This window comes from Podarcis gaigeae (genome assembly GCF_964106915.1).
Source record: "Podarcis gaigeae genome assembly, chromosome: 2".
NCBI classification, from domain to species: Eukaryota; Metazoa; Chordata; class Lepidosauria; order Squamata; family Lacertidae; genus Podarcis; species Podarcis gaigeae.
In genome coordinates, this window is record NC_139679.1 from 42,517,349 (window position 1) to 42,543,625 (window position 26,277).

At 42.4% G+C, this 26,277-nt stretch overlaps 1 protein-coding gene and 1 long non-coding RNA gene across 6 annotated transcripts in view; one reads left to right on the top strand and one right to left on the bottom strand.

Moving 5' to 3' along the window:
• Positions 1-5,332: 5,332 nt before the first annotated feature.
• Positions 5,333-8,754, bottom strand: LOC310838512. The gene is made up of 2 exons (XR_014561002.1): positions 8,619-8,754; positions 5,333-7,400 (listed from the first exon to the last, which is right to left on the bottom strand). It is a non-coding gene; the product is annotated as an uncharacterized lncRNA (long non-coding RNA).
• Positions 8,528-26,277, top strand: part of MYH10 (myosin heavy chain 10) — a 71,108-nt gene continuing 53,358 nt past the window's right edge. For 2 of the 5 annotated variants that reach the window (XM_083725773.1, XM_083725774.1), the window contains exons 1-3: positions 9,064-9,240; positions 15,023-15,395; positions 20,967-21,123. In XM_083725773.1, the coding sequence (XP_083581899.1) occupies positions 15,048-15,395; positions 20,967-21,123 (505 nt within the window). In that variant the 5' untranslated portion in view covers positions 9,064-9,240; positions 15,023-15,047. Of the gene's footprint in view, positions 8,919-9,063; positions 9,241-15,022; positions 15,396-20,966; positions 21,124-26,277 lie in introns of those variants that run through there. The other 3 variants (XM_083725775.1, XM_083725772.1, XM_083725771.1) reach the window with 3 other exon arrangements.

Here is a 26,277-nt window from a genome sequence, read left to right on the forward strand (position 1 = left end):
AGTCAAGCCTCTAATAGTTCAGTGTGGAAAAAGTGGCTGAGGCCCAAAATTTTTGATGGCAAGCCCTGCAATCTGACCATTTCAGTTTGGCCTGGAACTAACTACTCCTCTTCTCCAGCTCTAAACCATTATGAATGCAATCTTAGCTGCTGAAATCTAAATATTGGCTGGCTAATTAAATGAATGTGTGATCCAATCAATAATTAAACTTAGTTCAATTGTTACTGTCAGCTCACATTTCAAATGGACAAATCAAAGACTCTCCCAATTCCATCAGCTGGGATGGATTTGGTCTCAATGAAGGTACTGGTGGCATCAGAGGCTATGTACACGGTGCAATTTTAAGGCACATTTGAAATATTTGAGGCACATTTTTCTCCTCAAAGAATTCCAGGCACTTTTAGTTTACTCCTCAAAGAGTTGAAATTCTCAGCAACTCTTAACAAATTACAGTGCCCAGAATTCTTTGAAGGGGAGGATGTACTTTGAATATGCCTTACAAGTGTAGTGTGTATGCAGCCTCAGCTCCTTAAGTCATTGAGATTAGGTAATGACATTGAATTTTTAAGAGCAGGCATAGGCAAACTCGGCCCTCCAGATGTTTTGGGACTACAACTCACATCATCCCTAGCTAACAGGACCAGTGGTCAGGGATGATGGGAATTGTAGTCCCAAAACATCTGGAGGGCCAAGTTTGCCTATGCCTGTTTAAGAGAGTACTATTCATCCCCCTACTATGGGTGATAATCCTGTATCATTGATTCAGGTTATTCTCCTGCCCCACCAAGGACTTGTAAAGATGAGCTCAAGCAATCTGAAAGCTGGGTGGCTCCAACATACTCTGAGCCCTCCACTGAGTCTTTATCCAACCAGTTTTATGAGCAAACTGTGCACTCAGTTTGGGACTGGGGAAACCAATGCAAAGAGTTGACTTCTTAACACAACTCTTACGCAACATGGAAAAATTAAGTGCCTCAGAGAACTATGTTAGGTTGTCATGCTAGTGGCACACAATCATTAGCTGTATGCAACTCAATGGTATGACCAGGAAATGTCCTACTGTCTGAACATTTATGTTCAAACCTGGGCAGCTGACATCCATCAATGGGCAACTGCTCAACCACTGATGAATAACTCCAGTGAAATTCCATGCTCTGGCCCCTGCTGCTTCTACCCTGACTCACTCCCAGCTTGTACCGTGTGCTATTTTTGCTGATCTGACCTCAGTTTTGCAAAAGCATAGCCCACTGCTATTGTGCAATCCTAAATAAGAAACCTTTCCATTCCTGTTTTAGCTGCTATGCAAACTTTGGGGGGGGGGGAGGCTATCTTCCTAGAAAGATAATGAAGTTCATCTCTATAAAACACACAAAAGGAATCCTCACTTTCCCCATTGATACACAAGATAGAACAGGCTTCATTTGTGAAATAAGGTTAATGATATCTGAGTGCAATTTTTGTCTTAAACAGAAAAGTCAGATATTCAACAAGAAGGCTAACATTTTAAAACTTATTATTGGATAATTCTGTCTGAACATTAGGAAATGTGTGTATGTGTTTTGAGTTCTGGTTTTTCCCAACCCACAATGATGAATCCTGGATTCTTCCTCCCCTTTTTTACCTTTTCCAATAAAATAAATGACCACATTTCTGGCCTTTGAGCTCAGTGTTTTTCACCAAAGCCAAAAATGGCCATCCAAACTTGCTTTAGGACAACTGAGTTCCATTCTGAAAGGTTCCAGGACTAAAATAGTATGTCCACCAAAGAAACATTCCAATAGTTGGCACATAAGCTTGAATTAACACTCATGATTCAATACCCAGGAAGAGAGACAACCAGTTGAGCAGAGAAGTGAAGTGACTCGCAGGGACTCAAATGACGAGTAAGGAATAACAGAGACAAGAATTCTGACACTGCCTTTGTAACCCCTGCAGAGTTCTCCACAACACACTGAGGTCAAACCATTCCTGTTTAGTTCCAGAGTGATTCCAAACCAGGTTATTATAACTTCTACGGCCATCCCTGAAATGTGTGGCTCTGCATTACTGTGCATTTAAGGTTATAATACTTCTTACATGATGAACAACACAGCTGGAAATAAAAGAACATGTTTGACCAGTTATCAGAGAGATAAAAAATAATCCTAGAATTGTAGAACTAAATTAACCTGTAAGAACTCAACCTGACATGCCATTTCTGTCACTTTCTTAGGAAGTATGGATGGATAATAGTAGTGGAGGTTTATTTGCCATTTTCAGACCATTGCAGAGAATGCAGGGTGACTATTGTTTAGAACACCACAACACATACGTAACTGGCTATAAAGTAACATAATATTACAGTATGTGTAATAAAATTGTAATTTAATTTAAATTGACAAGGTTTCCAGGAGATTTTTCAGTAGGTTTTTTCAGCCAAAAGTAGTCCACAGAAATGCAGAAGTTGCCGGTCAGAGATGCTCCGTATCAGTGACCATTGAAACTAAGCTACTGTATATAGGAGCAACCCCTGCAATGGGGCAGGGGCAGGCAATTAGAATTAAACATTTTTAAAGATTATTTTTCTTTGAGAATGTTTAATTCTAATTGCCTCCATCTGGAAACCTTGTCGCTGAAGAAGTCCAATCGGTGAAACAAGGGTGTGTCCTGAGAACTGGCCTATCATCAGCTGCCTTGTTGTTACTAAGTAGTTCTGTTTGTTGCACTTTTAAGTCATAGGACGATGGAGAAGGAAGTTATCAGTATGAAATGGCATTGCCAACAGGAACTGTACGTTGTAATTGTTGGACTTGACAAACTTTGGATGACAATCCTTGGACTTTACAACAATAAATACATATACTGTAGATGGTTAATAATAATATGTTATGTTATTGCCATCAGGAACTGTGCTTTGCATTTTTTTTGATATGACAATTAAATTACAGTTTTATTACATATAATGTTATGTTACTTTACAGCCAGTTACGTGTGTGTTGTGGTGTTCTAAACATGATTTACGTAATGAGGCAATTGTGGTATAGTTTGACTAATGTTGCCAGAGATTTTTCAAGGTAGCAGTTTTTATTAATTAGCTATCACTATCCCTTCATGGAACTAAATACTTGGCATTAGATTTAAGACCGCACACATAATAGCAATGGAAATGCAGCAGCCCAACACATGCCTTCATTGCTGCTCTTTGATCTGTATCAGAGAACAAATCCTGGTAATGGGCTGCTAAAACTAGGTTGAATGAAACACAGAGTACTCCAGGTATGTTCACATTAGTGACTTAAAATGCAGTGTCATCCCTTACGCTGTGTTTCAAGCTGCATTTGTACAGTGTTCACATCAGAGATGCGGTAGGGAAGTCTCCACCCTGTTACTGCAACCCTCCTTGCAGAACTCCTATTTATTAAGCTGTTACCTGTGCATGGCCAATGGCAGTCTCAATTGTATGCACCTGGTTTAAACATGAAATGAATGTGGCTCAAGTTTTCTAATTGAAGTTGGTTTGGGAAAACACACATCAAACAGCTGTATATATCAAGAAACTACAAGTTAGATGAAGGGACGTGGGTGGCACTGTGAGTCAAACCACAGAGCCTAGGACTTGTCGATCAGAAGGTCGGCGGTTTGAATCCCTGCAACGGGGTGAGCTTCTGTTGCTCGGTCCCTGCTCCTGCCAACCTAGCAGTTTGAAAGGATGTCAAAGTGCAGGTAGATAAATAGGTACCACTCCGGTGGGAAGGTTCTGTGCGCAGCGTTTCTGTGCGCTGCTCTGGTTTGCCAGAGATGAGCGCTGCAACCCCAGAGTCGGCCACGACTGGACCTAATGGTCAGGGGTCCGTTTACCTTTACAGGTTAGATATGGATTGTGGCTAACACTATGTGAATGTGACTTCAAAAACTAGAAGTGGGAATGCACTGGAAGCGGAGTAAGAATTAATGTGAACATATACTCCATCACCCTGTTGTCATTTTTGGATGATGGTTTTCACCTGTATCATTACAAAATTTATGAACTGTTTATGGTTTTAAATTTCATGTGGTCCAGCATCTATTTTATTTTTGCCTGCAATTCCCCTTTGTGACTGTGTTGATTTACTGTCATGTTCCTCATTTAACTACGTATGTAGAGCGTTACTTAATTATTGCTTTAAAAATGTATGGCTCAGAAACACTTCTGCTGCTAAACTTTAAACTATAATGTGCTTAACAAGTCTACTTTGATGGTTCAGTGTACTGTAAAACATAGGAGCCAACTCCTAGGGGCCAGCCCCCCCCCCAGTTGATAGGCACTGCTATTCAAATGGTGCGTGCTATGTGATTATGTGTGGTGGGGTTTATCTGTCCCCCCCCCAATATTTTATTCCAGTTGGCACCCCTGCTGTAAAATCAAATCACATGCGCTCCTGCTACCCATTCAATCTAACAAGAAGCACTGTTGAAAAATGCACCCATAGAATGGTCTTCCCTCCTATGCTTTGTCATCTTTGTCATCTTTGGTCTTTTGTGGGACACCTGAAAAGACAGAGGACCATCTCTCCCTTCTTTTTCTCTCTGAGGGACCTAGCCACCATGAGCAGGGCATGTTTAGGCACACTGCGAACACAAGTGCTGTTTTGGACAAAGTATGTGAAGAGCAAGTGCAAGAACTGAACTCCAGTCACCCCAAAAAGCAAACTTTCACAAAAGTCATAGCCATATATCAGCACAAGGCATTTAACAAAACTTGGATCCCTCATTCTTTTCTAAGCTCTTTATCTCCAATACACTCCCTGTCAGTTAGTTTCAAATTTAAGCGTAATCCAAAGGGATTTTGCTGTTGGCCTCCAGGTTCTGTATGATGGTGTTGGCACTGGAGGGTGCTAAGAAGGAAATGTGAAAACAGTTGGGAATGGAAAGAGTTCTTTGGTCCGCTGTTGCACAGACTTCTTCGCCCCACCATATATGACCAAATCCATTTCTTCAAGGAAGTAAAAGGAACCACACCACCGGCTCCCCTGCTTCTGCAAAATCTTGCTCTATTTAGGTTATAAATCCAGCTGGCTTCCATTCCAATTGTAGACAGCAAAAAAACTCCTACTAAAGTCAAGATTATAATATAATCTATCATTTGAGAGCACATAAAAAATGGAAAAAGCAAGCCCTTGTCTCAGCCCACATCTTCTTTCCTTTTAAGAATGCTTAATTTTTAAAAACATATATTGTTTGTTTTCATTATTTAATTAGTTTCCATTGCTTTAACCCAAAACAGTGATACTACTTGACATGAAAGGAGCATAATGTTCACAGAAAATCCTATGAAAGTTCAAGGCTGGGTGGCAAAGATGAATCAAGACTACTATTATTTAGAATATTGCTTAGTATTCAAAGTACTTCACATACATACATGTTAAAATATTTACAACTCTCTGTAAAGTAGATCAGTGCTGTTAGTTCCATATCATGGGTGGGAGATGCGAGTTCAAGAGTGCTTTAAGAATACATGGTGAATTCATGGTTGACACAATATTTAAAGCTAGGACTTTCTTATTTGCAGCATAGAGTGATGCCCAACTAAGTTGTAGGCATAGTTGGGACTTAAGGTTACTTAATTCCACTGATTTAAATGGGTGTATTCTGCATATGACTAGTAATGGATTACAGTGTAATCCTATGCATGCTTCCTCAGAAATAACCCCCCTGTGTTCACTGGAGCTTACTTCCAAGCAAGCCTATGTAGAATTACAAATTTACTAAGAAAGTCTCACTGAATTCAACGAAGCTTACTATTCCCAGGTAGGTGAGTATAGAATGGTTCAACAACATATGGTATGTTGAAAGGATGGCGAAACAGGCACACAAAGTGAAAGAAGTGGCAGCAGACAGAAAAAAGAGCAATTGTAAAAGGCGTAGTTCCCCTTTTGTCAGCTATAAGGAGCAAGTTTTAAGTTGGGATTGATACAATAAATTAATATTGATTGCCTTATATTTACAGTGATTTATTACAAATTTGATACGTATATATGTGAATAGAACTATAGGAATAATTTTTTTAATGCTTTCTATATTTATGCTCTTACTATGATGAATGTATTATATGTTGTATGTTTGTTCATGTATAAATAATTTAAAATTATTTAAAAGGAGGAAGAAATAGCTTAGGTAGCTTTTACCACATCGGTTTTGCTCAACCCTACTCATTTCCTTTTCTTAAGTGCTGATCTCTGGCCACCTTTCTTCCAGATCTGAAGAATCTGTTCAAAGCTCTGTTGCAAAAGAGCTTTGAAGCCCAGGCTGGTCTGAGTCAATTTTGCTCTTTAGTTTTTTGTATTTTTCCATTTTTCAGTACTGTATTTTAAATTGTACACCCCTTGCAGTGGCTTAGCAGGAAAATGCCATATATGTGCAGTAATACATAAGTAAATAAACACTTTCTATGGAAGAAAACATTCTCCTAAGCCATAAACTGTACCCTTTTTGACACCTGTTGAAAACATTATTGCTTAGACAAGTCTACCAAGATGCTAAGAAAGTTGAGATAATTTTAATTTTAGTGTTTTAACTTTTGTAGGTTTTAAAGCACTGTCGTATTTTTTTTCTTGTTTCATCTTTTTGTAAACAATTTCATGGGTTCCCCCCCCTCTTTCAATCATCCGATGCATACATTTTATTGCATAAAAGAAGAAAATAAACTAGTGTCAGTTCTTTCTTCTTTTTAAAAACTGTCACAAAGACATCTCACAGCAGCCTGAATTATCCCTTTTTCACTACAGTGAAAGAAGGACCTGCCTTTAAAGGTTTCAGGTCCTTTCTTCAAATAACCTAAGACCAGGGTTTTTTAACCTGGGGTTCATGGATTGAGGAGTTTCAGCAAGTTTCAAGTGGAAGCCAACAAATCCACCAATGCAATAAAATTACCGTACTTTTCAGTGTATAAATCTAGGGGCTTTTTTTTACTTTAAAATAAGGTTTAAAATATGGGGGTGTCTTATACATGGATAGTGCATATGCCCATTTTCTAAATTTGGGGTCCCCAAAAGTAGGGGGAATCTTATAAACAGAAAAATACGGTATATGCAAAATTCTGTATTTTTGTGCATTTTTTCTGAGATCCATAGCTTTCAGCAGATTCTCCAGGGGGTCCATGACTAAGAAAAATTAAGAACCATTGACCTAGACTTTCAAAAGACAGGACTGAGCATGTTCTGGATTTCCATACAAACATTCCAGTACAGAAGTTAATTCTGGGTTAAAAATCCAGCACCATAAATTATTGGCTTTATTTTTAAAAAGCAAATTTTAGTCCATATGTTTGAAAAGAGAGGCTTGAAAATGTGATGGGAAGTGGGAGTGGCTTTCAGAGAGGTGGAATCCAAGTAGAATTTCCAGACAGGTGCTTCTATGTTCTGTATAGGACCATACCTCTTCCCCTAATTAGAAACAGCAAAACACATTATGAGCATATACAAACATTTGTATCAGTTATTGAATTCTTTTTCTTGATGGAGAATTTGCCTTTATTCTTTTGAAGTGCAGTATATACATTAACCCTGTTAATGAGTTTCACCTGATCAGTCTCCTTAGCACCAGATCCAATTAGCCCTGTGAACTCTCTCAGTGACCTCAAGTCCTCTCCAGATACATTCAGAAGCCAGCCTTGCTGTTGTTGAACTGAGATTACAAAGTATGATCACTGGATTTTAAAAATAAACTTTTTGGCGTGCACACACACAGAGTTTCCCGCCACTCTGCATTTAATTATCAGTAGCATTCAGAACAAATTGGTTAAACCTGTAGAATATCATGCAAGAAAAGCATGTTATGGTTAAATTGTGATCGATCACTCACTTAACGTCAAAGTCTCCATGTCTAGTTATTGGCAATATATTATGTGCATGTGTGGTATGAACGTGAGCTGGCAGAGAATGAGTGTAGCTGTGAGCAGCAAAAAGCAGAGGGTGGAGTCAAGGCCAAGAGATATCAGAGGTGTGAACTCGATTCCTGGTGGGTGTAAAATCATTCTACACAGACCCTCAAAGGGGGGGGGGGGATTTGTTGCATAGGGAATGGGCGAGGAAAAGCTATTTACATGACGTTATTTGTACTGCAGTCTTTGCAGAAAACCACCTCCCAGGTGAATGAAAGGGTAGTTTTCCATGAGAAAGGGAGTGGTACTTTAAGACATCTAATTCACTGCAGGAATGCAATGCAAAAAGCATTCCCTCAGGTTTGAGGGAAATGGTCAGCACGGACGATGTGTAAAGTAGAGGGGACTGCAAGAGGGAGGGAAGGAGGGAGTCAATGCAAGGTCTGGATTTGCTACAACGCCACGGCCTAAGCGGCGGGTGGGGCGCGGCGCGCATCGTATCCCAAGGCCTCAGCGCTTGGGTGACTCTGCTCCCGCAACGCTACACGCGGCACCACAGGATGGGCAGCCCGCTACACGCATCGCGCTAGTGCATGTCCTAATTTCACCAGCCACGCTGTAGGCTCGCAGAGAGGGAGGAGGGCGATGGCGCGCGCGGCAACTGCAGCTGCTTGCAGATGGATGCGGCGTAAGTGGGCGGGGTGCTGCTACAAGCGACACATGCACCCCAGCGGGAGCAAAGGCTGCAGCGCTTCTCGGCCGCACGGCGCGCGCGCATTACCCCGGCCGCTGCACCTGACCCCGCGCGGCGCCACTCTGGTCCGGGCTCGCTTTGACCTCGGCGAGGAAAGGAGGAGCAGCAGCCGCAGCAGCCGCAGCAGCAGCAACCGCAAAACGGGACAACCGCAGCCGTCCAATGTCCCGCCTCTGTTCCAATACGCTCGGGTGACAAGCGTAAAGACGCCCAGCACTGGAAGGGCTGCTTCCCTTTGATAGGCAGAGGCAGCCAGCCAATCCGAGGCCTCGCAAAGGGTCGGTGAAGCGGGAGGAGATGGAATTTCGGACGAGAAGCTTTGCGAAGGTTGCTATGAGCCTGGCTTGGACGGGGGCGGGTCTAAAGGGAGAGACCAATAGGCGGCGAGGAAGGACGCCGATAGGCGGGCGAGGCGACCAACGGGGCAGCCCAGCAACTTTCTTTTTTTCCACCCTATTGGTGGGCGGTGCCAGAGAGGAGGAGGTGGGGAGTGCTCGGTGTGGCGCTAAAGGCGCCGGGAGCGGGGGCGGGGCGGGTAGTGCGGAGTCGGTTCGAGCGCGCGCGCGCTGGGGGGAGAGGCGGCTCCGCAGACAGCGGACCAGCTTGAGCGGCCGAGAGGACGGCGCGGGCACGCGCGCGCGGAGAAGAGGTGAGGCGTGCGGGGAAAAGAAGGAGCGGGGAGGAAGCAGGGGAAGCTGCGGGTGCCCCCCTCTCTTTCCCCCTCCCCCACATTTTCCCGCCTCGCCTGGACGAGATGGGGAGGGGGGAGGCGAAAGCAGTGGGGTCTCTGCTCCCACCTAGGTGGGGGGCCAGTCCTCCTCCTCCTCCCCGCTTGCCTCGCCTTCATCTTCAGGCGCCCTTCCCTCCCACTCCACCTTCTGAGGGAGGTGCGCGAAACGAATAGCCCACGTCCCCCTCCCCTCCTGGGAAATGCAACTGAATGGGGCTCGCGTGTAATGGTCTCCCACCTCCCGTCCTTTCCCTTCCCCTCCCTTGCAGCGCGCTGCATGCGCGCCGGTGCAGACGTATCCAAAAGGGCTGCCTGTTCGGGGCCCGGGTCGCCGAAAAGCGCACGTGTCCCTTTGTTTAAGGGGTGGGTGGGATTGCTTGACGGCGTGGGGTAGGGTGAGCGGTTGAAGCCAGAGGGGTAGGCATCGGTTTAGTCCGTACGCGGCTGAGGTTTCGGTAGCATCCATCTCTGGGGGCCGTATAGGGTTGGGGTTAGGGGCGCTACCCTCTCCCGCCCTCCGGTTGCCTTTTGTGTGGCCGCTAGGAAGGCGCCGGTTAGCCGTAACCCCGTTTTTCCAAATAATTTCCCTGCCCAATGAAGAGGTCTTGACGCCCTTCCGTGGGTTGGCGGCGTCTGTTTCCTTCCATCTTCCCGGTAAGGACTGGGAAGTTGTCACGCAGCCCTTTTGTCCTTCACCGTGGGTGCTGGTCACAACTGGTTCCAAACTTGGGAGCTCCTACCACTTAATTTTGAAACTACCGGCCAGTTCACAACAAGCACGCAAAAGTGCTTGATCTAGTGGGCTACGTAGCATTGTTCTGTTCCTCATGTGAGATGTTCCAGGTGTATGTAAGATGCTTCAGTGTCCTTGAAATGGCTGCACGGAACCTCTAAAACCTCGCCCCACCCATCGTTTACTCTACTCTTTTCTTATTCTAGTCACTGTTGTCTGATGTGAAAAGAGTGATGTAGCCTGACAAGTGATCTTTTCTTAACACTTAGTGCTGGTTTCTCTGAATGGCAAACAACAGAGGTCCTATCCAACTGTGTGACAAACTAAGGTTGCCCAGGTAACCCATTTGGGAGCACACACACCCCTCCGCCATGTGACTGTATTCTTGCAGACCTTAATGTTGATTCCTTCTTTGCATTGCTCTAGAAACTAGCTGATGCACTCACCTGGGTTCTATATTGGTTGCACAGTGTTGGTTGGCTACTTTGTTGTATTAGAATGACACCTGGGCCTGCTTTGGAGTTCTAGCTTTAACCTAGAAAGGAAAAATAAATGCCTATCAATTTGCTGTGTATGTATTATATATGTATGTATATAAATGTATGTATGTATATAAATGTGCATAGGGCAGCTGGAAGTATAGGGCCCCGCTAGAATAATACTGCTATAGATGTCTCCATCTATATCAAAGGTGCCATCTTGATTTCAGTCAAATTTTTCTGTAGCATCTGTAGAGCTACTGGCTCTTACTTTGGGCATGACTTATTTGGGTTCTAGTTTCAATTGGAGCAACCTTACTTCTCCTTATTTTCCTTCTTGGAACCTTCTTTTGAGCAGTCTATTCTAAAGCACTATTCCTCCTTAGCTATGCTTACTGTAGTCATTTCTTGGTCTACTGATGTGAATTCATCTGGTCTGCAGCAAGTAAGGCAGGCTGCTTCATGGCCCTCTGGTGGATTGAATGACTTCACACTTTATTCAGCTATAGTAACTTATCAGTCTGACATGTAGGTGTCTCCCTTGAAGGAGAATAGACTTGAATGGTTTGTGTTCAACTAACTTGTACTCAATGTAGACCCATTGAAATGAATGCCCGTGATGAAGTTGGGTTCATTCTGAGTAAAAGTTAGTTGAATACAACCCAATGCATGCATCATTCTTAAAACTGCCTCCTTTAAAATGAGTGTTGGATTGTTGTACTTCATTTTAAATGGTGAGAGGCTTAGGCTGGGTTAGGACTCTTAGTAAAAATTGTTCCAGGATGGTGGTGAACAAGTCAGCACAAAGCAGCCACCCAGCAGAGAATACTGCAACCTGTTTGTCTAGAGCAGAGCAGGAAATGTTATTAACCTGCATGCAATACATGGCAATACTGTGGTACCTCGGGTTAAGTACTTAATTCGTTCCGGAGGGCCGTACTTAACCTGGAACTGTTCTTAACCTGAAGCACCACTTTAGCTAATGGGGCCTCCTGCTGCCACCGTGCCGCCGGAGCACAATTTCTGTTCTCATCCTGAAAGTTCTTAACCTGAAGCACTATTTCTGGGTTAGCAGAGCTGTAACCTGAAGCGTATGTAACCCGAGGTACCACTGTATTTGTAAATGAATGTTACGTTGGGCAACTTTATTTTTATTTTTTTGGCAATCTTTACAAAAGTGTCTATTATATTAAAATGATTTATATGCTAAAAAATAAGATAGCAAACACTTGCATTTGGAAGGCATCCTAGCAAAACATAATTGCATGAAACCTACTTAACACATCATGAATTTTATCTTTCATGGGGAGAATTAACATTTTAACTCGCTTGACCATGTTTTTAGACAAAGCAAGGTTGGATTGGATATGGTAGTTATGCAATGCATCAAATAAATCAATGAAGCAATATGTTTCCTTAACTTTAGATAGTGTCCTCTTCACTGTTAAATTTGATATATTTCAAAACATTACCAGTTGCATCAAATCTGAACATCTGCCCTTTGATTGCCTTACTGTTCCAGGATCAGTAAAACTTTGGTTCAGCTCCAGAGCACATCCAAGTGAATTTGTTGGCTGGCATTTTGTGTCTGTAGTAAGTTTCAGGTAACTTATTATTAAAGGAAATGCACAGCACAGAACTTCATTTTACTTGGTCTCTTAAGTTTCTGCCTAAATTTCTTGAACTTGATTCTATGCTGACAATATATTTCTATATACGCGTCTTGGCTATGGCAGAAATAATGTAATTTCATTAAAACTGCTGTAATTGATTATTTTCAGAAGTATTACTTATTCTGCTATGGATTAACATTCCCATGTTTATGTTCCAGTATTACACATAGTCTCAACATTTATTTTGCAGTCATAGCTACTAACATGCATTTTGTCACCTATGCTTAAGTGCCATGCTTAAGTTATGCTGGTCACTATTTCTAGACTTATGACCAAGCAGATCTGAGTTTAGGAATTTTATTCAAGTGATTCACCTGAAGATTTAAGTATGGCTGGTATTACAGCATTGGTGGGGAACCTTTGCTTTTTTTGGTCAACAGCCACATGCTGGTAGTCGGAATGGATATGCCAAAGCCAAAAGTACACAGGACCGGGGGGGGGGGCGCTTTCCTTTCTTTCTCTGGAACCACAGTCTCTTACTCCCTGCCCAGCTGGCTGCTAAAGGAGGAACTGATTGCTTTTCCCAGAGAAGTGGGTAGCTTTTGTAATTAGGCTTAGGGCTGTAGGTTACCCATAAGGAATAATTTTGTATCAAAAGAAGGATTGGAGCAGTCATAGACAAAGTCGGCCCTCCAGATGTTTTGGGACTACAATTCCCATCATCCCTAGGTAACAGGACCAGTGGTCAGGGATGATGGGAATTGTAGTCCCAAAACAAATGGAGGGCTGAGTTTGCCTATGCCTGGATTGGAGAGTTAAAGGTACTAGGTTAATTGGGTATTTATCTTCATTCAGAGGAAAAGGTGCTAGGATGAGAATACTTGTTTTAAGTTGATTGCACATCTCCAGCCCAAAATCCCCTGAACTAAGGTTCAGACTGCTAAATGGTTTCTCGCAGCTCCTGCTTATAATTCATCTTTACGCATCCCATTGAAGACTTAGATAGGGCCTTCTGGAAGACAGAATGAAAGGAAACATTTCTTCTACCACTCTAGTCCAGGGTCACTTGAAGGACAGTAAACAGCATACTGGAAATATGGTACAGTATTATAGTTCTTCCAGATGAGAAGGCTGGGGAACTCTCCTAAGTTCCTCAGCGTTTATCAGGCTTACTATGGATGGAATCTTTACTTTCGTTACATTGGAATTTTGCCCTTTGAAATCTCCAATCTGCCTCTTCTGTTCAGTGTTAGAAACTCGGATATATAAGCTAGGTGCCAAATGGCACCTTAAACCTAGGTTACAGTTGCCACAATGGACTAGGAGCTTGGGCCAGATGACCCTCGGGGTCTCTTCCAGTGCTACAATTCTATGATTCTGTGATCTCAACTACATTGCTTGACTGTAGCTTGCTCTTACAACAGTTCACTTGTCCCAGTATGCAAGAAGTAGAAAAACACACAGTGGAAATTCACTCTGTACTAAGGCAGAGGTTTTTAAACGTATGTCAACCTTGGCGTCCAGAAATCTCAAGGTAGTTGCAGTTGGACCTGCGCCAGTAGCAAAATGTACCTGGCGCTTGGGGAATTTCGAACACTGCTTCTGTTTGCCTACCATCTTCCAGCAGAGCTTAGCTGGCAACTCAGCTGGTTTATCCTACTTCAGAAGTTGCTGATGCTTCTTATTATGTATTGGACAGGTAGTTGTGAAACTACTGAATGCACTGACAGCTATGGAGCTGTCATGGAGTGGTAATCCATTATTTCTGTTACTGCACCAAAAGCAGTACTAAATATAACTTTACTAACAGTACTAAATATAACTTTATAAAGTTAAAGCCATTCTATACAGAAACTGGTATCCTGCATCAAAGTACTTTGGCATAAGAAAGTGCAATGTGGTGTACATGTTTAATTAAAAATTAGCCCCTTAGAGTTGAATATTTGTCCCTAGCTTAAATGTTTATAAGATTTCAGCCTTTGGTTTGACTGGACCGTTAAGTTCAATCAACTGGAGTTTGTCCACAGACAGCTTTCTGAGTCATGTGGCCAGCATAACTAAAACACAACTGGTGCAACGGGACACCGTGACAGAAGCCAGAGCACATGGGAACGCTATTTACCTTCCCCTCGACTCTGGTACCTATTTATCTACTGGTGCTGTTACGCTTTCGAGCTGCTAGGTTGGCAGGAGCTGGGACAAAACAATGGGAGCTCACCCCGTCACATGGATTCAAACTGCTGACCTTACAATCAGCAAGCCCAAGAGGTTCAGTGGTTTAGACCACAATACAGTGGTACCTCGGGTTACATATGCTTCAGGTTACATACGCTTCAGGTTACAGACTCCGCTAACCCAGAAATAGTGCTTCAGGTTAAGAACTTTGCTTCAGGATGAGAACAGAAATTGTGCTTCGGCGGTGCGGTGGCAGCAGGAGGCCCCATTAGCTAAAGTGGTGCTTCAGGTTAAGAACAGACCTCCGGAATGAATTAAGTACTTAACCCAAGGTACCACTGTACCACCTTTGTCTTGGTAGACTGCAGTGTCAGTGCATTGAAAGTAAATGGGAAAAACAAGCTGAAATGCAGATACTTGCATGGCTACAGATGGGGCCCTTACTAAGCAAGCATGAGCATTACATTGGAGCAAATATGCTTCTTTTACAGAAATGGCCTGGTTTCATAGGATGTTTCGCTTTCATAAGCATCCATTTCTGCAGAATCTGCTAAATCCCCTATTTGGGTATACATCCTTGAGATTATTCAGTGCTCTGGCTATAGAATCTGCTGAGTTTGAGAAACCAGCCAATTCAGGTTCATGTATTAATAGTGACTTCTACTTCTGTTTTCATTTCCCCTCCTCCCCCCCCCCCCCAGGTTGCAGTTATTTGTTAATTCCCTCATGATGGCGCAGAGGATAGGACAGGAGGACCCTGAGAGATATCTCTTTGTGGACAGGGCAGTAATCTACAACCCTGCTACACAGGCTGACTGGACTGCTAAAAAACTTGTGTGGATTCCTTCAGAACGTCATGGCTTTGAAGCTGCAAGCATCAAAGAGGAGAGGGGAGATGAAGTGCTGGTTGAACTGGCTGAGAATGGGAAGAAAGCGGTTGTCAACAAAGATGACATTCAGAAGATGAACCCTCCCAAATTTTCTAAAGTGGAAGACATGGCAGAATTAACCTGCTTAAATGAGGCCTCTGTTCTACATAATTTGAAGGACCGATACTACTCTGGGCTCATTTATGTAAGTAATAATTATTTGACTGGCCTTTACTGGACCATGGAGCCACCAACAACAGCTTCCTTATGTGAAAAAGTACCTGTATCTTTTTTAATGCCAGCCTGATGTTATGTATAACTTGTAACTTGATCCACAGTGTGGTTAGGGTTCTGATAATCGCCCTACTTTTTCTTATTAGATAGTCTGTGGCTCTTGATACTTTTGACTGTGGGGTAGTGATAAGGTGACCAGGACACACAAAACATTTTTGAATGCTTCAGCATTTGTGGCCAGGAAGGCTTTGAAACTGGTCACAAACATTGTGTGTCTGGAACCTATTCTTTCCAAGTTTCACTTTTGTTCTTCGATTTGGGGTGGTAAAAAAGAATGATGAGGTTTTCGCCCCTGGGCTTGGTCATAGTTTTGGGGCATAGACAAGTAGTCAGTAGTGGTCAAGAGAGGTGGCATGGGTGAAACATTGCTCTCCTACCTTCCCAAGCATCACTGTTGTTACTGAGAGGGGGAGGGACAAAGCATCAGGGAGCTAACCTGACTCTCCCAATGCTGTGGCCTTGCCTCCCCCTCTTAGGTAACTAGCAGCAACATGCAGTGTTAGGAAGACAGGGGAGCTGACTTGCAAGCTGCTACTGCAACTGGTGAGGATATGCAGCCTTGACTTTTTCTTCCAGGGCTGCACCTGTCCTTAGAATGCTTATTCAGTGTTTGGACATGGTCAGGAGCTGGATACAGGTGAACCAAATGAAGTTGAATCTTGGCGAGGTGGAAGTGATGATAGCTGGCAGGTCCTGTGGCCTTTGGGAGTTTAGGATTCCTGTTCTAGATGTGGCTTATTTCCTCCTTGTCAGTCCAGTTTAGTAATCTCTATGAATATTCAGCTTTGCTGGCTGGATTTCAGCTAGGCATTTCTGCTTGATGGTTGGCATCTCTTATTGTTGGATAATTCAAATCACCTTCAAAGGACCAGACACCTGTAATGTGCTCTGTGTAGGGCGTGCCCCTGAAAACAGAATTTTCCACAGGCACAGAATGTGGTAGATTATCTAGGGTTGGGTTTGTTGGAACCAAATTATATCTGTGCTCCGAAGTATACGTTGCATTGTGTCCTGTGCACAATGCAAGGTGCTAGTTTTGACTTACAGGCATGGCTTAGGTATGACAGTAATGGCCAAATAACATGTGTTTTATTTGACTGAAAAAAGGAGCATTGTGCCCATATTTTTTCCTCTTTTCATCACATGCCATAATATAAAACTTTTAGGGTTTCTTAAACCACAGTCTCCCTTTATATCTGAACCTAGAAACTGCTTTAATAAACCAGACTCTGTGTGGTAGTAGTTGAATGATATCGAAGACAAGTGGTCTTCACTGGTGGCCCCTTATTCATGGAATACAATCCCCCAAGAAATACACATGATTTCCTCACTGGCTATTTTTAAAAAGTCTCACAATTTTTAGATTTTTTATCTGTTTTGCCTTGGTACCAGTCTTACTCCCACTATGACTGTCTATCATATACCTTGCCAGATTGTGTATGACAATGGACATTGGGTCAATTTGCATTGGTGGACTTCTAGTTCAATGTGCCCCATCTTTCAGAATCTTATAGTGGCTGCATGTTTGGCGATACCAAATTAAATACAAATATTAATTTTTAAAATGCAAATATTAATTTTTAAAAATCTAAAAAATATTAATCCTCTTTTAGAATCACTCAACTATCCCCCATTTTTCAAAAAAATAGTAACAGTGCCAATATTTTCTTAGCCCACCTAAATAACTCCCAAAGTCACACTTCCGCCGGTTACATGGTTTTTGGATAACAGTAAATAACTTCACATAAGCTTATAAATTCCTTCTCCCCTCCCTCCAATACTGAATGTAGTCAAACAATAGCAGTCTGCTGCACCCTACATACTCAAATAGCTGATTCATGCTCCTTCCCCTTTCATACGTTCATATGACAAGGCACAACAAGAAAACTTGAAGCTTCAAACCCCCTTCTGTCCTTCACTAATATATTTCTTTCTACTCTGTTTTCTCAAGACAGAAGAAAAAGCAAGGAAGAACTACAAAGGGGGTGGGGGGTGGGCACAGAGGAAACCCCAGCACAGTATCTAGAAATAACATCACTTTAGGGTCCTGGATTTATCCATTGGTATATCCTACATTTATCCAATACACATATTAAGAAGGTAGTAATAGCTCAAGGGAGAGCTGTAGCTCAATGGTAGGGCACATGCTTTGCATGTAGAAGATCCTTGGTTCAATTCCCCACACCCCACTTCTTTTAAAAGGGGGGGGTAGCAGCCCTGGAAAGACTCTTGATTTTGATCTTTAGGTGGCTCTCAATATAACATTTCTAATGGAAATGTTTAAAATTTCAAAATCTGAATCTTTCCATGCCAGATCTGAGATTTGTACAACTTATTTTGAGGTCTAGTTCAAAGTGAATAACTGTAATTGAACAGTCCAGTTGCTGTGTGGCATATTATTGGCACTGGCCTAGATCTTAATTTCTACACCAAGAAAAGGAAGTCAACATTAATAATACCTGAAATGTTTAAATCACAGTTTTGAGTTGAGTCATATTATACCACATATTCTAGGCAAAACAGTTTATGCAGCCTTCTGTTTTAGAAACACCTGAAGTGAAGAAATTCATATTTAAATTGCATTAGGAAAGGAAAATTTGTGTTTGAGCTATAAAATGATATTTGAAAGAGGAGCTGTAGCCAAATGCAACACCACATTTGTATTCAGTGAATCAGGAAATACTGTAGTGCGGAAATTTGCCTTCTACTTTTCAAAATAAACCATGAAAATCAATACAATGCAAATTTACTTTGCACTGTGTTTTGTATCAAGTGGTTGATTTGGGCGTTTTTTTGTGAGTTGTCTTAAGGGCTGCCCCCAGAGAGCTGAGAAAGTGGTAGACAATAGGGGGTTTAGGAGGAAGTGATTATGAAATTATGTGGGGTACATAAACTTTTCTTTGTGACCAGAGGCCACTTTTGAGCTTCTGTAGGATGACTAGAGACTTGATTTTAATTAAAAAAACACACCAGAATTCTTGCTTTGGCTATTGTGATTGTACCAGCTACTAATTTCTCTACGAATTCTTCACTTTGCAGAAGTACAGATGTACTGGACTAAACTGCTAGGATCAGTGTAAAGGACATATGCATTCTGTGATAATGAAATTATAATTAAATTGAATATAATATTTTCCACTGCGTACATGATAAGCAATTGAAAACCCTGCCAAATTCAAGCAACTGATAGCTTCCTTTTCTTGAAGAACAAGTATTAGGTCTTATTGTTCAAAAGGGGCTAGGAATGCTGGAATGTACTCTTGACAGGGTTCCACAAATATCCACACTCCAATGATAACTATGACAGATTGTACCATATTTTCCTTCAGGATGCTTTGTGGGCTTTATGTAGATTTCAAATTACTAAGCAATACTGTCTAGTGTTGTAGTAGCATTAAGTTTCAAAAACCTGCTGATAGGGAGGCATAAATAAGTATTTTCCCCACGCTACCTCAAGATGGGACGCAGGTGGTGCTGTGGGTTAAACCACAGAGCCTAGGACTTGCCGATCAGAAGGTCGGCAGTTCGAATCCCTGTGATGGGGTAAGCACCCATTGCTCAGTCCCTGCTCGTGCCAACCTAGCAGTTCGAAAGCACATCAAAGTGCAAGTAGATAAATAGGTACCACTCCAGCGGGAAGGTAAACGGCGTTTCCTTGCGCTGCTCTGGTTCGCCAGAAGCGGCTTAGTCATGCTGGCCACATGACCCGGAAGCTGTATGCCGGCTCCCTTGGCCAATAAAGCGAGATGAGTGCTGCAAGCCCAGAGTCGGTCACGACTGGACCTAATGGTCAGGGGTCCCTTTACCTTTACCTCAAGACACGCATTCACTTTTTTTATATGTGTGTACTTCAATCTGTTTTTCATCTTGTTCAGTGCTATTAGGTTAAATCTTCACACTAACATGAGTTGTAGAACAGCGCATATTATGGTCTTCTCTTTTATTGCTTTATATATATATACAACGTTCCCATTTCTAGGCTACTTAATAGTATGGCATAGATAAACTAGCCTTGTACTTAAGGAATTGAGAAGCCCGCTAGCAGAAAATGGTGTTCTGTTCCTCCTTAGGAAGTGGCAGCTGAAGTGAGGACCCCAAATCTTAAGAAAGTTGTAGAACAGTGCACTACTGAGGAAGGGGAATATAGGACACAGGTTTATATGCTGCTACTGCTACAGATTGTGTATTGTTCCCTCACTTGAGAAGCAGAACTTCAAAAAAGATATTTGGCCCTGTGTTTTAAGATGATCTAATATCTTTGGCTTAAAATCCAGCAGGACTCTGACTTGCCACAAATGGGGCATCTAGTTATGCAAAGAGGTACCAGCATCAGTCTTGAGACTAGAGCTTTTCCATTATCCATGCCCAGACTGCGGTCATAGTATACAGTAGGCTTGCAACTTGCACAGGGTAATTTTCAGGGGAATTGTGCATAAAGCTGAAATCATTTATAATCAGAACAACCACAAAATCCCCCCCCCCCCCGCCTCCATGGGGCCACCCCTACCTTGCTGAAGCTGGTACGCCGAGTGGGCCTTGCCCCACCCGGAAGGCAGAGAGAGCTTTTAAGCCCTCTACATTGCTTATTAGGCTGTGGGAAGGTCTCATGCAGGTTCTGGAGGTTCCTGCGAGATGTTACCAATCCATCCAAGATCCAGTAAGCAAAGTCTTTTTGTGCACCAGCGAAATGCAACACTCTTTCTATGTGCTTGGTTGTCATCTGAATTTTTCCTCTGCTGATTTAAGTAGGGAGGGCAAATAAACATCAGCTCCGGACCTTGTCCCATCCCCGACGTTGACATGAGTTATAGCGGTAAACTATCTTTTGCAGCTGAAGTCTTCTAAAAGACCCACCAAGTACCTTTATTTCAATAATGCTGTAGTGTGGAACATGTCTTCCCCACTTGCTTGTTTGTATCTATGCAGGAGTGAAATGTGTGTAAGCTAACAGTACATTGTGTATGTTTCTGAACAAAAACAAAGCATTGAACATTGTGTGGTTAAGAACAGGATGGATAGGAATCAGTGGCTCAGTTTGCATGTCATGCTAAGCCGAATTATGGCAGTATGTGAAAGAGCAAGCATGTTGGTGCATATTTAGAAAATAACAAGCATCTTTGCTCCTGCTAGGCATGTGGTTTGACAAACCACAAGGTGTAAACCAAAAGCAAACCTTGGTTGCAGGGCAAACCATGGTTTAGACAATCCATGAGCCTGGGTTCATGTGTAATTCTAAGCCAACCCATGGCTTATTTTCCAACAGCGCAGTAGGAGTGAAGTAGCCACTATTTTATAACTCTGCACCTGCATGCTTTCCTGTTCACTCTTAGCCACAGTTTAGCATCATGAATTAAACCAAAGATAATGGGGGGAAAGTTTTATTTATTTAACAATCAGTTAAAAAAATTAAACAGTAGTACATACAGGTTAGGTTAATGCAGGTTGGGAGAGAATAATCAACTTTTCTTCCCCCTCCCTGTAGACATACTCCGGGCTCTTCTGTGTAGTCATAAATCCTTACAAGAACCTCCCAATTTACTCTGAGAACATCATCGAAATGTACAGAGGAAAGAAACGCCATGAGATGCCTCCACATATTTATGCAATATCCGAATCAGCATATCGATGCATGTTGCAAGGTAAGATGCACTCAGTTTTACTCTGCCTTTTAATCTATCCTTTCAGGGTTATGAAATAAAACTTTGACTCGACTTAACCGGCCAGGGGGCCTTTATGTTTACCTGTTAAAGAAAACTACATGGAAGTAGTGGGTATCACTTAGAGATACTGGTTTTCGCCCTGATGTTTATCATTTTTAAAATTGAGTTGTATTTGTCTTTTTCCCATGCATTCTCTCAGTTTGGAGAGATCCTTTTGGAAAGCTTCTCAACACTGCTTTGTTTTAACCACCCTGAACAATTTACCACCATCAACAAACTTGGCTACTTCCCTGCTGACTCCCAACTCTAGATAGTTTATGAACAAGTTGAAAAGCACAGGTCCCAGTGGCGATCCTTGGGGCAGAGGGACTCCACGTTCTACACTCGAAGAGATGCTTAGTACTTACTTATGGAAGACTTTGCAGACTAAATGAAACCACTTGCAGAAAATTTGCCCCTTGGGGGCTTCCACTTCTTGCTAATCACATTGTTATCCCTGGAGTTTGTCAGCAGAATCTTTTATGAATGGTTAAATTGCCTTAATAGACATTAATGCATTAAAGACTGTTAGCATGATGTTTAACATTAATTGGAGCCCTCAAGTTTTGGCCTCTCTCAAATGGTAAATGGGAATAAATTTCAGGCAATAGGCTTTGAGGAGATAATTCTGTTGCATGACTTCACTGCCAAGTGAAGAAAGGACTGGAGAATGGAGCACTTGGCAGCTGTTGTGCTTTAACACTTGGCATTATTAAAACTACAGTTGTTGCTTCTGGTACATGAAAGGCAGAGCTTGAAAAGCTGTGCTCTCTGCCTCCAGGACTGGGGACACGTGCATGATTTATTTATATATCAAACAATTTATATACTGCTTATATACTACAGTCGTCTCTTAAGTGGTTTGCAGGAATACAGTGCAAAAAATATAAATTGGTCAAAACTATAAAATCAAACCTCAATTACAATGCCTGCTGGAATAATAATAATAATAATAATAATAATAATAATAATGTCTTCAGTAGGCACCTGACATTAACTGGAAGGGAGTTCCATAAAATGGGGCCAGTAATACTAAGTGTACAGCTCCTGTTGGATACCAACTATGGGTTTGAGCCATGGTGGACCACTAAAAGTGACTCCCACAAAGACCTCAGTGATCATGCAGGGACACAAGGAATTTGGAGAGAAGCAGTCACGCTGCTCTCTAGGTATCCAAGCCTTCGACTTAGGCGGGAGTAACCACTGAGGGGAGAGCTTGAAGAATCTTCTGAATTACATTAGGGATGATTTGTGCTACTCTTTTAAAGGCAGGCTTAACTAAGCTGCTTGCGTCTTGAGGACAACTTCTGTGCTTTTAAAATTTGTACCACTGCATTGAGGCCATTCTGTTTGGGGGAGTGGAGGAGCTTGGGGGGGGGGGTTTCCATCTCACACGGTGTCTAGCTTCCTGGGGGCAAATTAAATTTGAACAGTGTGCTGGTGATTACTAGATTTTCTCAGAATTTACAGGAAAGATGAGAAAAACCAAAATTCTACTTAAAAAATGGATGTACCCTATTTTTTATCTGCATATCAAAATTGCGAAACTGGAGGGGGTTTCAGGTTGACCTATTGCAAAGCATCTGAAAATTGGCTCTCTGGTGTAATAGGGGAAGTATCTGCACTTTGAAGTAGGCGTGGAGGCCTCAGGGTTCTTGTGGCATAATATGATGCCTAGAATCCTCATCTAGCGTAGGCCGCTATGAAAGGAATTTAGTTACATCCAGAAAATCCACCACAGAATTTAGGAAGTCATATTTGCAGCTCCTCAAATTTCCTTACAGGTTTGATCTGGATGAAGTTCAAAACATATTGTCAGTTGTGGGGGGTTTCCTTCCTCCATTATTCAGTAGTACTAACATACAGTAGTACTAACATAGTACTAACATACAGTACTAACATATTGCTAAACTCTCTCACTGGCCTAACTCAATTGTTCTGCTTGTTCCTGTACGTTTGGCCAGATTCATACTGTATTGATATGCTTGGTCTTCAAAACTATTCAGTTCTTATTGTATTCCTAGCTTTCCAGCTAGCTGAAAGTTTGCAGACGGGCCTACGGTGTTTGGGTATCTTTTCTTTTTTTCTTCTTCATTTTGCCGTTCTTCCTACTTTATCTTCCTTGCACTTTGAATGAGTTGCAGTTGTGCTTCTGTCAAACTGCCAACCCTGCTAAAGCCTCACTTAGCTCTTCATGGGACTTGGACAGACCCAAGAGTTGGTAAACAAAGTCTGCTTTTATAAAATTTAATGATAGTGTTGCAGCGGATTAGAACAAGACGGGTTTCTTAAGTGTGCAGGGAAGAACTGGAAAATGTCAGATGAATTGTGTCTTTGTCATATGCAGGAAGTGGAGCAGGAGTCTGGCTATTCTCTTCGAACTGCTGCATCAACTGTGTCTAACAGTAAATTCAGTCAAGTTGAATGTTCGTTTTCAAGGTCTTTGTGCCGTGCTGTGTGTGGGATATCCTAGAGCAGGGGCTGGGAAGCTATGGCCCTCCAGGTTTTGTTGGACTCCATCTCCCAGCAGCCCCAGGGGCACATTCAGGGGGGTGATGGGAGTTGGAAACCAACTACATCTGTAGAGCCTTGGCCCAGAAACTGATAGCATTATCCTCTATGAATTTGTCTAATCTTATTTTATAGCCATCTAAGTTGGTGGCCATCACAGCCTCTCGTGGGAGCAAATACCATAGTTTAGCTGTATGGTGTGTGAAGGAGTGCTTTCTCCTTCAACATTCAGTTTCACTGGTTGTCCATGAGTTCTTCTGAGTGGGAGGTAAAAAAATTCTAACCACTTTCTCCACACCCTGCATACATTTTCACACTTCAGCCATGTCCCCTCTTGCTTTTTCTCGAAACTAATCTTTCTTCACAGGGGAGTTTCTCCACTTCTTTTTTTGACCATTTTGGTTGCCTTTTTTCTGAACCTTTTCCAACTCTGCAATTATCCTTTTTGAGGTGAAGTGACCAGAAATGGTACACAGTATTCCAAATAAGCATATGATTTCTCGCAGTGTTTGATAACTGGAAGAAATCTTGGAGGTACACAGACGAGAATGAGGAGATAAGTGAGTGTTCTCTAGGAAGGCAGGAAAAGCAGGCTTGCTTACTTTAAAGATAAAAATTCATGAAGGAAGAAAACTTCTGGCCGATCAGGTTTGAAGCCAAAGGTAGAGGTTACAAACTAGTGGATAGCATCCCTTCCCCCGCCCCCTTTTCAGGATAAAGAAGCATTTTAAGCATTTGCTTTGCTTCGTTGCCTTTTTTCAAGATAATGCCTCTGGGTGGATTTCACTGTGACATTCTTCTAAGGGTGGCAAGCTGAAATCTCCCTCTTCTGCCCCCTGTTCTTGGGATTCTCCCCCACCCCACAAAATTCCCAGACAGTTTTGGGGGGGATGCTGAGGGGAGTGGGGGTGGAGTACCCTTGCACAGGTCGAAGTCCAAGGCTTCAGTGGATGGGGCTGGTTAAATGAATTGCATCCTCTTGTCTTTTCTGCTTCAATAAACTTTGATAGAATAGAATGCTAAAAGATAAATTTGGTAGTACCTTGATTTAAAAATTGCTTAGATAAAATGGTTAGCATAAAGCCCTAGCTCATTCTTTTCCTGTCCTCTGCAACGGGGCGACAAAATTCTGACACGTCCACATGTGACAGCCCTAGATAAGCACATTATTGATATGATTATACAGGACCAAGCCTTGGTTGTGGTGGGTGGATTAATAATTGCATGTTTCTAACACTTTTTTGGGTTAGGGAGAAGCATGCACATGTGTAAATTGTATGTGATGTTTGCCTTGTGCTGACCTTAGATGCATGCTCTCAAAATGCAAAAAGCAGCAGCACGTAACACTGTGCAGAGCTAAATCTCTACCACCGCTTGAAGTACTTGCTTTTATGTGGAGGCTGTAAGATTTTGCACACTTGGGAGTAAATCCCATTGAATTTGATGGTAGCTGTGAATAAGCATGCGTTTGATTGAGTGGCACTTGATACCAAACTACAGATGATAAGTTCTTGTTCAGTCATTCATGCTTGCCTGTTGGGCTGTTGAAGGGTGAATGCTTTAGTAGATCAGTGGGAGGGAAATTTGATCCCCAGCTTAGTAATATACAGTCATACCTCAGGTTACAGACGCTTCAGGTTGTGTTTTTTCAGGTTACGGACCCACCAAAACCCGGAAGTACCGGAATGGGTTACTTCCGGGTTTCAGGGGTTTGTGCAGAAGCGCCGAATCACAACCTGAATGTGCACAGACGCGCCGCTGCAGGTTGCGAACGTGCATCCCGCACGGATCACGTTTGCAACCCAAGCGTCCACTGTATAGGATAATTTAAATGATTATACTAAACTTAGACCTTTTCTTTCAGTGAATTATGATACAGTAAAGATGTTAGATATACAGAGTTGTCCACAAGGCTGTTCTGTTTGCAAAATGGCTAGTGAGTTAACCTGTAGTGGCCGGTGGGGCTGTGTGGGTGGGGCTGTGCTGCTCACCTGACTTCCCAGTACTTCATTGCTGCTGGTTACTTAGAGGGGCAGGGCAGTGGAGAGCTTAGTGATGTACAGGTGCAACAGCAGAGGCAATCCTGCCATGCTGAGCTCTCCAGGGCCTTGTCTCCCCCCACCCTCTCAATAACTGGCAATGATACCTGGCACTGGGAAGATGGCTTGACAGTGCATTACTACCTGTGCTGCCTTGCTAGATGCTACTGGACTTAACTGTTCTATTAAACATTAATGCATGAAATCTAACTTAAAGAAGCTTGTAAAAAATAAGTAACTCTTGATAAACTTAGTCAGGGTACAAAATTTCTTAACTGATGTTCTTGTGTGCATGTCCACTAATACACTTTGGCTACATTATGAACATGAATTAACTCCAGAGTTCTCTTTATAAACTAACTTCATTTTTCAAAACGAGTTGTGTTCAGACAAGTGTTTCTGAAAGTTTTATAACAAGGTTTAAAAGTAATAGCTGCCCTTGTATAAACATTGACATTACTTTTCTGGCGTTTGTGTATATCTGCTTTGGGCATGCTGTATTTAGAGGATGGAGTCTGTTAACTCTTACAAAAACAGTTTAATG